The 15,316-nt window shown below is 44.4% G+C and overlaps 1 protein-coding gene across 2 annotated transcripts; it reads right to left on the bottom strand.

Annotated features, from left to right (window-relative positions):
• Positions 1-4: 4 nt before the first annotated feature.
• Positions 5-13,098, bottom strand: psmc3 (proteasome 26S subunit, ATPase 3). 2 transcript variants are annotated; one of them, XM_072591897.1, is made up of 12 exons: positions 12,925-13,098; positions 8,083-8,163; positions 7,485-7,610; positions 6,517-6,621; positions 3,987-4,049; positions 3,642-3,779; positions 3,301-3,444; positions 2,543-2,691; positions 2,062-2,158; positions 1,346-1,491; positions 993-1,074; positions 5-194 (listed from the first exon to the last, which is right to left on the bottom strand). In XM_072591897.1, the coding sequence occupies exons 1-12, from the start codon at positions 12,964-12,966 to the stop codon at positions 84-86; spliced, it is 1,284 nt and encodes a 427-aa protein (XP_072447998.1). In that variant the 5' UTR covers positions 12,967-13,098; the 3' UTR covers positions 5-83. The 2 variants fall into 2 exon arrangements, with proteins under 2 accessions (XP_072447998.1, XP_072447997.1); XM_072591896.1 differs by lacking the exon at positions 12,925-13,098 and adding an exon at positions 12,772-12,781 and having other exon boundaries at positions 8,083-8,165.
• Between the last annotated feature and the right edge of the window lie 2,218 nt (positions 13,099-15,316).

Consider the following 15,316-nt stretch of genomic DNA (forward strand, 5'->3'; position numbering starts at 1 on the left):
ATAACACAGGATAAGCAATCACTTTATTGAATCCAGCTCCAGGGATTGTACAGGAAAGTGGGACTAACAAGAGGCCTGGCTCCTTAGGCATAGTATTGGAGGTTGGCCTTTTTCTTGGCCTGAACCTCCAGGATGCCCTCCATATAATCTTCGTGCGTGAGCTCAGTGGCCTCCCTACGCAAAGCGATCATCCCCTGTCAAGGTAAGAACACTTAGTATCAGCAAACCAGTGAAACAACAGAGCAAACATACAGAGTGGGGTAAGCTGACTAATCTCAGCCTCCAAGGATCACACTCAGTCTGACTTCTCTCCAGAACAAGGTAAAGAGCAAGTACACACCTAAATGTGTGTAAATAGCACCAAATATCAGATTCTCTTGGGGTTTTGAGGTGGGGGTGGGAGAGGAAGGGGAATGATGACAAGACTGCTGCAAATACACAAACTCTATATAATAATCCTCCTGATAACCATTACTCTCCTGCAGGAAAGTTCAGGGAGAGCCCTTCACAACTAACTGCTAGCCAATAAAACTCTGACATGTCCTACTGTCCCTGATCTCCAGGAACTCTTTCTCTCTCTATCCTGACACACTATCACAATCCTTTCCTGATGAAGGGCTTATGCCCAAAATGTCAATTCTCCTACTGCTCAGATGCTGCCTGACCGACTGTGCTTCCCCAGCACCACACCCTCCCACAATTCCCAGGGAGTCTCTCTCCTGACACAATTTCCATAAACTTTCTATCCTAACACACCTGATCTCCAGTGATTCTCTCTATCCTAACAGCATTTCTGATTCCAAAGGATTCTCTCTCTGCCAACATACTGTGCCTGCTCTCCAGGGATTCTCTCTCCTGCCACACTGCTCCAAATCTCCAGAAACCCCTTATCCCAACACACAATTCCCGATCCCCAGTGTGTCTCGCTTGCCACACTGCTCTGAATTTCCAGTAAATCTCCCTATAACAAAAGGTCCCACAGTTATACTCACCGCTTCCACACACACTGCCTTGCATTGAGCTCCATTGAAGTCATCAGTACATCGAGCCAACTCCTCATAGTTCACATCAGGACTGTAGACAGCAACAAGAAAGGAATATTTCAAAAACCATATGACTTGACAGCGCAATTTAACAATCTAATAAGTGTACCAGTATTAACTACATCTGCCTATGTAGCTATCACAGTTAGACAGCTAAGCCTAGGCAATGTACCGACAAATCTTTGCTCCCCTTTAGGTTAGAGATGGACTTACCAGGGCGATGGGACACATGGACGAGAAATCAGAAGGAGTAAGGCTGGTGAAGGTGGAGTGATTCCTGACTGAGCACAGAGCATTCTCACCTGACATTCATCTTCCGGGAGTGAATCTGCATAATCCTTGCTCGTGCCTCCTCATTGGGCATCGGGAACTCGATCTTCCGATCAAGTCTGCCGGACCGCAGCAAAGCTGGATCCAGGATGTCAACTCGATTGGTGGCTGCAATTACCTATCGGGGAATAGGAACAAGAACAGTCAGACTCTAGAGACTGTGCTCTTTCACATCCTTGCACACAAAGACGGATAATGACAGTCTCCAAGACCAAAATAGATCAAAACTTAGCAAACATTCAAAAGAAAAGTCAGATTTTGCTTTTGTGACAAGCTATCACATGACGACGATACTTGTTTCAATCTGTAACAAATGTAAATGTTTTGGAGGCAACTTCAAATTAGATTTCAAGTGAATAAAAACATCAGTTTTCCCTTAAGCATTTGATGCAATTAGTGCCTGTGAAAGTGGTCCATATGTAAATCATGACTTACTTCAATCTGCCCACATGAAAACTTGCCCTGAGCTCCACTACCACACAGATTGGCATTACGGAAAACACCAATAAATGACTTTGGCCTTTCCTAAAGAACATCGATATTTACAGGCACAACCCAATCATAGAACGACAGGGACATTGCTATCATCCCCATCCCACCCAGACACTGGAGTGGAGCCTCCAGAAGCAAAAGGGGACCATCAACAACATGGACATCCATAGTTGTAGAGTTGCTTTCCAATATTCACCTTGACAAGGGTATTTGGCTGAAAACCATCCAACTGATTGAGCAGCTCCAACATTGTTCGCTGAACTTCACGGTCACCAGCCTTTTCACTGTCAAACCTGCAACAGACAGAATCACAATGCAGCCACATATTGTTAACTGGCACGGCAAGCTCACAGACCACTTTACCAGCGTGACTCACAACCCAAATATTTGTTGCCCAGTCTTCCCCAGATACAGAATTCCCAATGTCCCACAGTGTCACAAATATCACCCAAAACTTCACTCAAGGTAGATAAAAAAGCCCTAACCCACTGTAGCAGAGACAGAGCTACACCAATGCACTGCTCTCCTCCATGTGTGCCCAAAATGCTTCTCTCCCACCCTTTCAATATTCACACTCAGCACCACCACTTTCTACCGATGGTTAGAGTTTGGGGATGTAACAACGCTAGTGTGTAAAGCTGGTCAGACCGCGGAAATGCAACAATCACTCTTCTCACCGCTTTGTGCCGATGGCGTCCAGTTCATCAATGAAGATGATTGATGGGGCTTTCTCTTTGGCCAAAGCAAAAGCATCCCGAACAAGCTTTGCACCGTCACCAATAAACATCTGCACCAGCTGCGGGCCTGCCAGTTTCAGAAAGGTAGCCTGAGGTGAGGAGAAAGCTGTCAGCTCACACACAGAATGAAGCTCCTGCTACTCTTCAACTGAAAGGGAAGGTACTGCTACACTATCCTCATTAATCACTCACTCCCAGGACAGGGACAGCACGGGGTGAGATACAGGGTAAAGCTCCCACTGCACTGTCCCCCATCAAACACTCCCAGGACAGGGACAGCACGGGGTGAGATACAGGGTAAAGCTCCCACTGCACTGTTCCCCATCAAACACTCCCAGGGCAGGGACAGCACGGGGTGAGATACAGGGTAAAGCTCCCATTGCACTGTCCCCCATCAAACACTCCCAGGGCAGGGACAGCACGGGGTGAGATACAGGGTAAAGCTCCCATTGCACTGTCCCCCATCAAACACTCCCAGGGCAGGGACAGCACGGGGTGAGATACAGGGTAAAGCTCCCACTGCACTGTTCCCCATCAAACACTCCCAGGACAGGGACACCAGGGATTGGATATAGAGTAAAGCTCCCACTGCACTGTTCCCCATCAGACATTCCCAGGACGGGGACAGCACGGGGTGAGATACAGGGTAAAGCTCCCCCTGTCTTCCTTGGAAAGTCAGACAGCACTCTGCAACTCACTTTGGTTTGTGCAGCACAAGCTCTCGCCAGTAAGGTCTTCCCTGTTCCTGGTGGCCCGTACATTAGAACTCCCTTTGGAGGCTGAATTCCCAGATTCTCAAACTTCTCCTTGTGATTCATAGGGAGGACAATGGCTTCAACAAGCTGCAGAGAGAGAGGCAGAGATGTCAGCATTATTACAGGAAAGGTTCATTCTTCTGCCTCACACATAATCAGCAACTCTTTCCTCAGATGAGAGTTCAGGCACTCACATTCTGCAGCATTCCATACTCATGGAGAGTCCCCTACATGTCTCTGCAGTCTAGTACCCATCCCACCCCTCATTATAGGCACCCACTGACCTCCTGGATCTGCTTGTCCAGACCTCCAACGTCACTGTATTGCTCAGTTGGTCGCTCATCCACCTCCATGGCCTTGACCCGAGAGTCATACTCGGTTGGCAGAGTCTCCAAGATCAGGTAGGAATCTTTGTTCACACCCTGGAATGGAAACAGGAGATTACTCAGGGCAGATCAAAGATCATCACACAGACTAGGATATAAGGACACTCAGAGTTAGACTGGGGTGGGACACTGATACATACAAGTTCAATCAGTTGTAGTGAACTGTCCGTGAAAGCTAAGGGGGAGAAGGACAAGTAGGGGAGAGACGGGGTCTGGATAAAGAAACAAGTGGGATGCACTCACCACCAGGTCACCAGGCTTTAGCTTCTCAGCATCGACCAGTCCAATCACAGGCAGGAAGTATGTCTGTCCAACACACAGAAGATAGAGCTAAACATCCCATCAACCAAACATGGCCTAAGCACTGTTTGTAATCCCGACAGCACAGAAGGAGCCCATTTAGTCTATCAAGTTCACACTACCTCCCCATGGAACAATCCAGTGACTCCCACTCCCACACTGGATACCTATGGCGCCACAGCTTTATTTCTCTCAAGCACCCACCCAATTTCCTTTCAAAACCATTGTCTTCATTTCCACCCCTTAGTAGGCAAAGTGCTTTAGGTCATGACAGCTCGTAAAAGTGCATCACAGGCAAAACAAAATTTCTCTTCACATTTCCCATGCATTTCTTAGATCCCAGGTACTTTGCCACCCACTTCCTCAATCTGGCCCACCACCTTCAAAGACAGATGCACGTAAACACCCTGCAGAGTATTTAAAACTAGGCCATTAAGTCTCCCTAATGTCTGCCTAGCCATTCGGCATCACCTCACACTTTTCTGTATTAAACTCCATCTGCCATTTGCCCACTCTGATCTATTTACTACTTGTTAGAGTCAATTCATGCCATCCTCAGTGTGGCCACTGGTGTAAGGGATGCAATTTATATGTGTCATTGATTTTGAAGGTTGAAGTTTTGAACTTTGAATTAGTGACAAATGGATTTTTCTACGCATCTGAAGTGTTTAATGATTTGCTTTAAAGTATTTATACAACCATGGGAATTTCTTTTATAGAGTCATAGAGATGTACAGCATGGAAACAGACCCTTCCATCCACCTTGCCCATGCCGACCAGATATCCCAACCCAATCTAGTCCCATCTGCCAGCACCCAGCCCATATCCCTCCAAACCCTTCCTATTCATATACCCATCCAGATGCCTCTTAAATGTTGCAATTGTACCAGCCTCCACCACTTCCTCTGGCAACTCATTCCATATATGTACCACCCTCTGCATGAAAATGGTGCCCCTTTTAAAACAACTTGATAGAGTAGCAGCCTCCAGGTTTAATGAGGGTTTGTTTACATTAAGAGATTACATTACGAATAAGGTGAACAACTGTGCATCTAGCATTTCATTCAGAAATTTCTGCACTTGTGTTTTTTAAGCTTAGGGGAAATGCCAATAGTTTGAAAACAAAATGTTTCTTTATTTAGTTTCAGTTTGGGGGAATTCTGAAGTAGTCTTGGATGAAGATAGAAAGGCAAAGCAGGGCTCGTGAAAAAGGAAGATAGTAAAAATAGATCTCTTTAGAATAAGTCTTTTGGCAATAGCTCTAGACCAGAAGAGCTTGGATAAAATGCTGAATAGGTTATTTAGAGTACAAAACATTTAAACTTAGGTGTATGAAAGCTTCAGGAAGAGGTTCAGATTTTCACAGTTAAATTAAGTCTATAAATGTGGTAGAGCTGGGTATTTTTCTCCCACAGGACTACTGTACAAAGTATGTTTCTGGGTTTTGTAAAGGTCTGATTTTGGAATTAATGGGATTGTGTTACCATGGGTTTCAAAATCTTTACATTTGCATTATATGTAAATAGTCTGATTTATTTTATCTTTATTGCTTGCATGCAATAAATTTGTTTTGTTGTTAAAACCAAACTTGCAACATTGAGTATTTGTATTCCAGTGAGAAACCAACTCATTAAAACTAAAACAACTGAATATGACCTGTGAAGTTAAGTTTCAGTCTGGGACCTGATTTGTCTAGTAATAAAATTAGTTGGGGTCATAACACCGCTCCTCTAAGTTTGATATTGTCAGCGCATTTTCAAATCTTACTCAGCATTCTAAGATCCAAGTCATTTATATATAGCAAAGTAAAAAGTGTTCCTAGCACTGACCCCCACTAACACCCTCCAGTCTGAAAAATAACCAACTACTTTGACTCACTGCTCATCCTCAAGCCAATTATTTGCCCAATTGGACAATGATTCTCATTTTGGTTAGCCACCGTTTTAATAATGAGCTTTCTTGTTACCATGTCACTTTCTTCAAATCCACATATACAACATCTATTGCAGTCCCTTAAATAACCTTCTTTATTACCTCATGAAAAATAAGCAATGAAGTGCAGACCTTCTAGAAGTGCAGACTGTTAACTTATCCCAACCCCAGCAGCAAGAATAAGGGTTCAGCACATGCTGTGTGAGGAGGTTTGGGGTAGGGGAGATGCACAGGGAACAGTGTTCCTGGTTGGAGACTCAGAACTTCCACTGCCAGGTCTAAATGAGAATGAGGCAATATCCCTCTCTCCTGGGGTTGTGCAAGATTTGGTAAACATCACTGCCTACCAGCTCCTGATGAATTGGCTTGTTGTCAGTGCACAAACACTACAAAGGGTCAGGACCTGAACAGTAGTGGCAGCCTTCCCCAAGTCCTCCTCACAAACAGTAATACTGTTGCATCTTGTAGAGCGCACGCGGTACTGGGACATAATCCCCCCATAACACAGCTCACGGCTCCTTCAAATCACAAACATCCTTACCTGACGGGTGGATGTTTTAATCACAGCACATTTCCCTTTCCGTTGGGAATCCAGATCAACGTTTGCTCCATCTTCCTCCTGGTCATTTGGATCAACGTCCAGTAACTGAGAAAGAGCATCAGGGTGAGGTATTAGCAGTGGTCCTCACAATAATGCTCCAAGCGGGGGCAGGTTGGGTTTAAAACCTGTCCACTCCCATCATGGTGCCAGGACAGGCTAACAATGCATCGGTGGGAAAGGTTAATGGCCCACAGAGCACCCTGGGGACACCATTACTTAGTTGCACAACACCTAGGAAGCCCCACACACACTGTTGCATGAGTTCTGCTCTGTGTGAATAAACCACAAACGGAACTAAAGACATTTTTGCATGAACTATGAAAATCTGAGCAAGATATCCATTGCACTGACTTCCCTTAGATGGCTCATTATGTTGAAAGCTGGGAGGGTGTGTATCACAGTGATAGCACAATACCAACTGCAGCTCTTTCACCTTCAAGTTGGGTCATGTTGATTGACCTCCGTTAAAAGGGTAAAAAGAACAAAATTGAGAATTTACAGAGCTGAGAAAGTCATCGCATACACTTCCTGTGCTCCAAAGTCACACCACAAGTCCTTTGAGTCCATCTGAGCACAAACTTTCAGCTCAACCAAACAGACTGAGGGACAGCACAGGTTGCCAGAAGGAGTAACCTTTTGGATGGATCGTTGAGCTGAGGTTCTGTCAGATTCCACTGCACTTCATTGCAAAGGAATGGTTCCCCCAGTATGAGCAATGTTGAGATGGTCCAAGATTTGAAGTGAAGTGATTAACACTGAAATGTGCTCAGAAGCAGCACTGCTATCTCCAATTGGACTGTCATTACAGAGGGATCCCGGGTGTAATGACAAAGTGCTCGCATTCCCTGACATCTTAATCAGCTTTGGGCAGGGCACAAAGAACTATTCAGAGTGGCTCATGTACTCACCTCAATGACATTAGATACCAGGTATGGCAGGGTCTTGTTCACTTTGATTTTCTCACTGTTCTCCTTGATTTTGTCCTTCATGGCCTGCAACTCATGTGTGACTCTCAGCACCTCACTCTTCATAATCTGTTAGTCAGTCAGAGATAGTTTTCATCAAACCAGTGAAGGGACCATGCACACAGACTGGCTGTCATACTCAAACAAACACCGAACCAGGCTCTGTTCACACACAGACACACTCCCTCTTAAACTGGGACCACTGTCTGGTGGTTCTGGATCACTCTGGGATACCTAGTTTGCTACCTCACTCATATTGCCATTGTTCGTGTGGCAGCCTGCAATGGAAGTAATGGCCAACGACTGAAATGTGAAAAGCTTCACATTCTAATTCACCCTCACTTCATTTAATACATGAAGATTTTATTGGGTGACCTGTGGAAGCTATGAGGACCAATCCCCTTAGGTCTTGGGACACTGAAGCCAAACTGTCCCATTCCAATCAACTGCTCAACACAGGCTGAGGGAAAACGAGGACTTCAAGGGACTGCACCAACAGGTCTGCTATCTTCAACTCCAAATTGAGGTATTGAGCATTTACCTTAATCTCACTATCCAGCAGACGTGTACGCTGAACAATCTCCTCAGTGGACATTTTAAGCACCTCTTCACCAATGCCATCCTGAAGAAAGTAAAAGAAACCATCAATGGGAGGCAAGTAGGGATGGGGGGGGCGGGACACAGAGAGAGAGAGAGACAAGAGGATTGTGGTGAATGCTCACAATGCCATCTCCAGGATGAGGATACCTTTCTTGACCAAAATGGCAGACAGTACTCCAAAGTTGGCTGATGGTACAAAAACCCATGTAAGTGCAGTAAGACCTCTTCACTTTTCTACTCCAACCCTTTCCAATCTAGGCAACCGCCATTCCTGGACACTGAAAAATTGTTCATGCCGCTTCGTTATGTAACAAAAGTGAGAAGGGACACCAGGGAGTTACACAGCAGTCAATCAAACGTTACTATGGGGAAATTACTGGAGCCTATAATTAAAGAGAAAATGACAGAACCGCTCCACTATTTCCAGCTGGTCAGAGAGAGTTAGCATGGGTTTATAAAGGGGAGGTCAGACCTAACCAACCTGATACAGAGTTTCCAAAGAAGTGGATACTGGAATATCTCTGGATGTTAGTTAGCTGGATTTCTTGTGTTGAGGCCTCCCTATTTATCAAGGACTCAGAAATAAGGGTGCAAATTTGCAGATGAAACAAAGATAGGCAGCACTGTAAACAGCATGGGTGGAAACATCATCTCGCAGAGATACTGATACATTCAGCGATTGGGTAAAACTGAGCTAAACAGATTGCAATCCAAAGTGAATGAGGTCATTCACTTTGGACCCAAAAAGGAGGAAACCAGGGTCTAAAAGCATTGGAGGCAAAGAGTGGCCTGAATAGATCCTGAACAGGTCCAGAAAATAATCCTAAAGACTGATAGAACTCTGGTCTTTCTCTTGAAAACTCAAACACAAGGAGCTGGACCTCATGGTTCAGCTGTATGGAGCCCTACTTCAACCAGTCTTGGGGTCACTGGGAGCTGCTCTGGGCCCTGCACCTTTCAAAGATGATGTTGGGGCTTCAGGAATAGCAGTGTAGATTGACTTCTGGGTATCATTCTAGTAAAACTGTTTAATTAGGAGAGAGTAACTAAGATAATCTCTTAGCTCTTGACATTTAAAAGGTTTAGAGATGACATGTAGAAATGTTTAAGCTATTAAGGGTAACGGTTTCTACCTACCCTATTGAATTCTGTTGGCTGGGGGAAAAAGAGTGTTAAAAGAAAGAGGCAAGACCTTCTAGGAGTGAACTTAGGAAACATTTGTTCACACAAAGGGTAGTACAGGGTTGGACTGTCTTTTACAAGTGACATCTCACGTCAAATCAGTTGATTATTTGTAATCGGAGATTGGGAAGGGGGTGGAAGGTTTTGTTAGCCAAAGGTAACATTGGAGATGGGATTAAGGTGGATGTTTGGAGTAAAGCCGTCGATCAGCATGGTCTCTATTCACACGCATACCCTAAACTCACCCTCCACTTTCACGGTCACTTCCTCAATTTTTCCCCACTCACTTTAGTCAACTGACCTGCTTCATCATTCAATAAGATCACACCTTATCTGTTTGTGGTTTGCATTCCCTATTCCCACCTACCCCCAATAAGCTTTGATTTCCCCTGCCAAACAAGAATTCATCCATCTCTGTCTTAAAAATATGCATTGGAACTCTGCCTCAGAAGAGATCACATTTCACAACCCTTAGAAAACAGTTCTCGTCTTTGCCCTGAAAAGGTGGCCCCCTCATTATTAAACAGTGTCCCCTTTCCACATCATCCTTGATAGGACCATTCAGGATCTTATACACTTTTAAGCAAATCATCTCTCATTCTTCTAACCCTCAGTAGAAACAAGCCCAGTCTGCACAATCTTTCCTCATAAGATCTGCCTATTGATTCCAGGTATCAGTCTAATGAACCATCTCTGAGCTGCCTCCAATATGTTTACATCCTTTCTGAAATAAAGAGACTAAAATTGCACACAGTATTCAAAATGTAGTCTCAACAACATCCTGTATAACTGAAGCACATCCTTCCTTTAATAATAAAACAATAGCATCCCATTAACCTTTTTAGAACATAGAACAGTACAGCACAGCACAGGAACAGGCCCCTCAGTCCATGATGCTGTGCAGAACATTATGCCAAATTAAAACTAATCCCTTCTGTCTGTCCATGATCTATATCACTCCATTCTTTGCATATTCAACTGCTTATCCAAAAGCCCCTTAAACACCCTTATTATATCTGCCTCTACCACCACCTCGGGCCCCTCCAACCCCATGGCACCAATGTGGATTTCACCAGTTTCCTCATTTCCTCCCCCACCATATCCTAGTTCTAACCTTACAGCTCAGCACCATCCTCATGACCTGTCCATCTTCCTTCCCACCTATCTGCTCCACCCTCCTCTCAGTCCTATCACCATTACCCCCACCTATCGCACTCTCAGCTACTTTCCCTCCAGCCCCACCTCCTCCCATTTATCACTCCACCCCCCCAAGGCTCCCAGCCTCATTCCAGATGAAGGGCTTCTGCCAGAAACGTCGATTCTCCTGCTCCTTGGATTCTGCCTGACCTGCTGTGCTTTTCCAGGACCACACTCGTGACTCTACACTACTATCCCTAGCAGATCATTCCAGGCACTTACCCCTCACCTGCTTTGAGCTTTCTCCCTCTCACCTTAAAATGCATGCTCTCTAGTATTAGTCATTCCAACTGTGGGAAGAAGATTCTGACTGTCAACCCTTTCTATGGATCTCAATTTTATAGTCATCTATCAAGTCTCCCCTCAGCCGCTGCCACTTCAGACAAAACAACCTAGTTTGTTCAACCTCTTATAGCTCTCACTCTCTAATCTAGGTAGCATCCTAGTAGACATCTTCAGCAGCCTGTCCAAACCTTCCACATCTTTCCTGTAAACAATACTCTAAAGCGCAGCCCAACAAAGTTTTATAAAGCTGCATCAAGACATCCTAACTCCTGTACATAATGTTGTGACCAATAAAGGCAGGTGTGTCACACACCTTCTTTATCGCCCTACCTACTCGTGGAGACACTTTCAGGGAGCTATGGACTAGGATTCCAAGATCCCCCTGGACATCAGTGTTGTTAAGGGAAAGTATGCAGTTAATGGCAGGACTCTTAATATTTGATCTCCCAAAGTGCAACACCTTATATTTCCCCGGATTAAACTATCTGCCATTTCTGCACCCATATCTGTAACAGATCTATCTCTGTTGTACCTCATGACAACTATCTACACTATCCAAAATTTCCATAATCTTTGTGTCGTTTGCAAACTTATTAACCCACCTAAGTCACTGTATATATAGAGGTCTTAGTACAGATCCCTGTGGAACATGGACCTCCAGCCAGAAAAACAGCCTTCCACCACTGCCCTCGGTCTTTCATGGGCAAGCTAATTCAGAATCCAAATGGCTAAGTTATCGTGGATCTCATACATCTTAATCATCTGGATGAGCTTATTGTGAGGAACCTTGTCAAAAGCCTTACTAAAAATCCGTTTAGACAACATCCACTGCTCTGCTCTGCCCTAATTATCACCCTCATCACCACCTCAGAAAAAAAAATCAAGTTAATGATACAGGAGCTGCCTCACCCAAAGCCTATCCCTATCCCTAATTAGGCCATGCTTTTCCAAATGCGCACAAATCCTATCCATAAGGATCCTCTTCAATAACTTCCTGATAGGAGACTAAACAGTCTATAGTTTCCTGGATTATCCCTATTTCGCTTCTCGAACGGAGGAACATTAGCTACTTGCCAGTAGTTTTGATGTCATGCTGTACCTGTATACCAAGTTTCTATGACTCACACCAGGACACCCGAAATCCCTCCACACCTCAGAACTCTACTGTCATTCTCTATATCACTAAAACTCAGTTTTTTTTCCATTCTTCCTGCCAAAGTGAAACATTGCACATTATACACTGTCAGATTTTTGTCTAATCATTTATCTGTCTATTTCTGTTTGCAGCCTCCTTATGTTCTCTTCACAACATACTTGCCTATTTATGTCATCTAAGTATAATTATCATTCCCCTTCACTCCCCTCATCTTACTGATGTGAATTGTAAGGTGAGATTCCAGCACAGACATCTAGGACTCCACTCGTTGATTCCTGTGATTAGATTAAAACCCGTTTATAAATACTCTGTTTTCTGCCAGCCAGCCGATCTTTGACCAGTGTTATCCCCTACACCAGGAGCTTTTATTTTCTTCTTTGACTGGACCTTATCAAGTGCAATTACAGTACACCCCATTTCTTTCTAGCATGTTCACTTCCCAAGGACTCCAATAAATTACTTACAATTTCCCCATCACAAAAACCATGCCAACTCTTCCCAATTATCTTGAATTGGATTCCCTGCAGCACATCCTCCTTAGTGGAGGATTCTCACAACTGACATAAAAGTAAACGACCTATAATTTCCCCTTTACTACCTCCCTCCCTTCTTGAATATTTGTTACTCTCCAGTCCAAAAGAACCATTCCTGAATCTGGGGAGTTTCTGAAAGTTAACACCAAACCATCCCTATACTCCCTCCCACTTTCTGTACTATGTTAGAATATATTTCTCTTCCACCTCACACGTTTTCTCTCTCCCTCTCCATTCTGTAACATCTCTCTATCTTTATATATCCCTCAGTCCCTCACCACCTCATCCCACACAGACCGTGCTCTTTAACTTTATATATTATATTCCTCTTACCTCACACGAGCCCCTCTCTCTCTATACTATACTATATTATATTACACTATAATATCATTCTCTACCTTTCTGTTATTATTATATTTCTGTGTCTCACCTCCACCTCATCCCACACGGACCTCTCGTTCAGCGACGCCATTTTCCGTCCTGCTCGGTGCGTCCGATTCCCTTCCGCACTTTCACCGAACCCCCGGGCTGGGCTTTGCCGGCCCGTCCCCGTACCGCCGAGGCTCTCCGCCCTGAGGCCGTGTGCGGCCGCAAACGGCGATTGCCCCGCGCGACCAACACCGGCCTCGCTGCCTTCAAATCAAAAGGTGGGACCGCATTCGTGCGGCGAATGTACCGTCCGCGGAGGGGGTGACCGACTTTACCTGAGCCTGTCACGTGGGTTCCAAAAGTGCTGAATGTTGTCGCGGTCGCAGCCATCTTTGTTTGGGGCAGAGGCGCAGGGCATGCTAGGAGCCAATTGGTGATACAGTCCACTGCAGTGTCTCACTGGGAGGATGCACTCTACAAGGTGGTGGCACTGTTGTAACGTAGGAAATCAGCAGCAGATTCAGCACAGCAAGATCCCAACATCAGCAATTACAAACCACCTACTTTTAGGAACTGCGTCTGTATCAGGTGCTGGTGAGACCAGTCCTTGTGTACTGAAATTCTTTGGTCCTCTTATTTATGGAAAGATATTTCAGTGGAGGCAGTTCAGAGAACATTCATTAGGTTGGTGTCTGGTGTGGAGGATTGGTGAGCAATTGCTAAACAGGTTTGGACTCTACTCATTGGAGTTTAGAAGAATGAGAAGTGATCTCATTGTAACATGTAGGATTCTTAAGGGGCTTGACAGGGTAAATGCTGAGAGGACGCTTCCCCTCATGGTAGAGTCTAGGACCAGAGAGAATAGTCTCAGAATAACAGGGTTACCCGATTTAAGACTGAGGTGAGGAGCAAATGGTATATTGGATATAAGAATGGATTATTGGCTTTGAAAAATGTTAAATCAGCCAGCCTGTCTTCATAAAAAGATCAAAGGATATTGATTTTATAAAAGAGCAGGGTGTCTTGGGTCATGTTTCTTATGGATCTCAATGAAACATTAAAGAGGGGCTGCAGTAGGCCATTCAGCCCTTGAACCTGGTCTACCATTCAACAGGATGATGATTGATCAGGCATTCCTCTCATTCATTTTCTTGCCTTTTCCCCATAACCTTAGATTCTTGCTCAGTGGGGGAATCTAACTCAGCCTTAAATATACAAAGGGACTCTACACCCACAGCTCTTGGTGGCAGGAAGTTTCAAAGACATTTAACTATCTGAGAAAAGAAATTGCTCCTCATCTCAGTCTTAAGTTGGTGCTCCTTTTCTTCTAAGAGTACATCCACCTCGTGCTCTGATCCTTGGTGTTTGCCAGAGTTCTACCATTCATGATGTATTCCCTTGCCTTGCTTGTTTTGTTCAAGTGCATCATCTCACGTTTATCCAATTACATTATATTTGCTATTGATCAGCCTATCTGACCAACCTGTCTACATCCTCCTTTAATTCAAAGCTATCCTCTTTACTTTTTGCCATCCCACCAATTTTCATGTCATCCATGAAATTACTGATCAATCCAGCTATGTTTGAATCTAAATCATTTATATAAATCACAAACAGAAACAGTCCCAACACTGATCACCGTGGGACCCCACTGGGTACAGATTTCGAGAAGGAAAAGCAACCCTCAACTGTCACCCTCTGCTTCCTGCCACTCAGCCAACTTTGGATCTGATTTGTCAAATTTCCTTGATTCCCATGGGGTCTTACTTTCTCTAGCAGTCTCTTACCTTCTCTACCAATCTCATTAAAAGCCTGGCTAAAGTTCAAACAGACAATATCAAAAGCATTGTCCTCATCTGCAGACCTGGTCATCTCTTTAAATAAAAACCATTCAAGTTGGTCAGACATCACCTCCCCTTAACAAAACCACGCAGCAGTTCTTGATTAATCCCTGCCTCTCCAAATGCAGATTCATTCTGTCCCTCAGAATTGCTAGCTATAGTTTCCCCACCATCAAGGTTAGACTGACTGGCTTGTAATTTCCTGGTTTATCCCTTGTTCCTTTCTTGAAGAACAGCACCACTTCTGTGGCTAGAGAGGAATGGAAGATTTTTGTAAGCAGCCCTATTTCCTCCCTTGCCTCAGCCAACAACCTGGGATACATTTCATCTGGCAGGAGATTTATCTATTTTTGAGCCTGCCAGACCCTAATTGTCCTTTTCCCTAATTCTATACCCATATTATCCCTCTCACTAGTGAACTCCAATGTGAGGTATTCATATAGAATCCAATCTACATCCTTTGACCCCATTGGAAATTACGATTGTGGTCCTGAACAGTTTAAAACAATTTGGGATTTTCCTTTAGCTTACCTGCCCATATCCTTTCATATTCTCTTATAACTCCCCTAGTCCCCCCTTTCAAGTTTCCTCTTGCATATTCTGTACTCCTCT

This window comes from Chiloscyllium punctatum, chromosome 22 (genome assembly GCF_047496795.1).
Source record: "Chiloscyllium punctatum isolate Juve2018m chromosome 22, sChiPun1.3, whole genome shotgun sequence".
Lineage (NCBI taxonomy): Eukaryota > Metazoa > Chordata > Chondrichthyes > Orectolobiformes > Hemiscylliidae > Chiloscyllium > Chiloscyllium punctatum.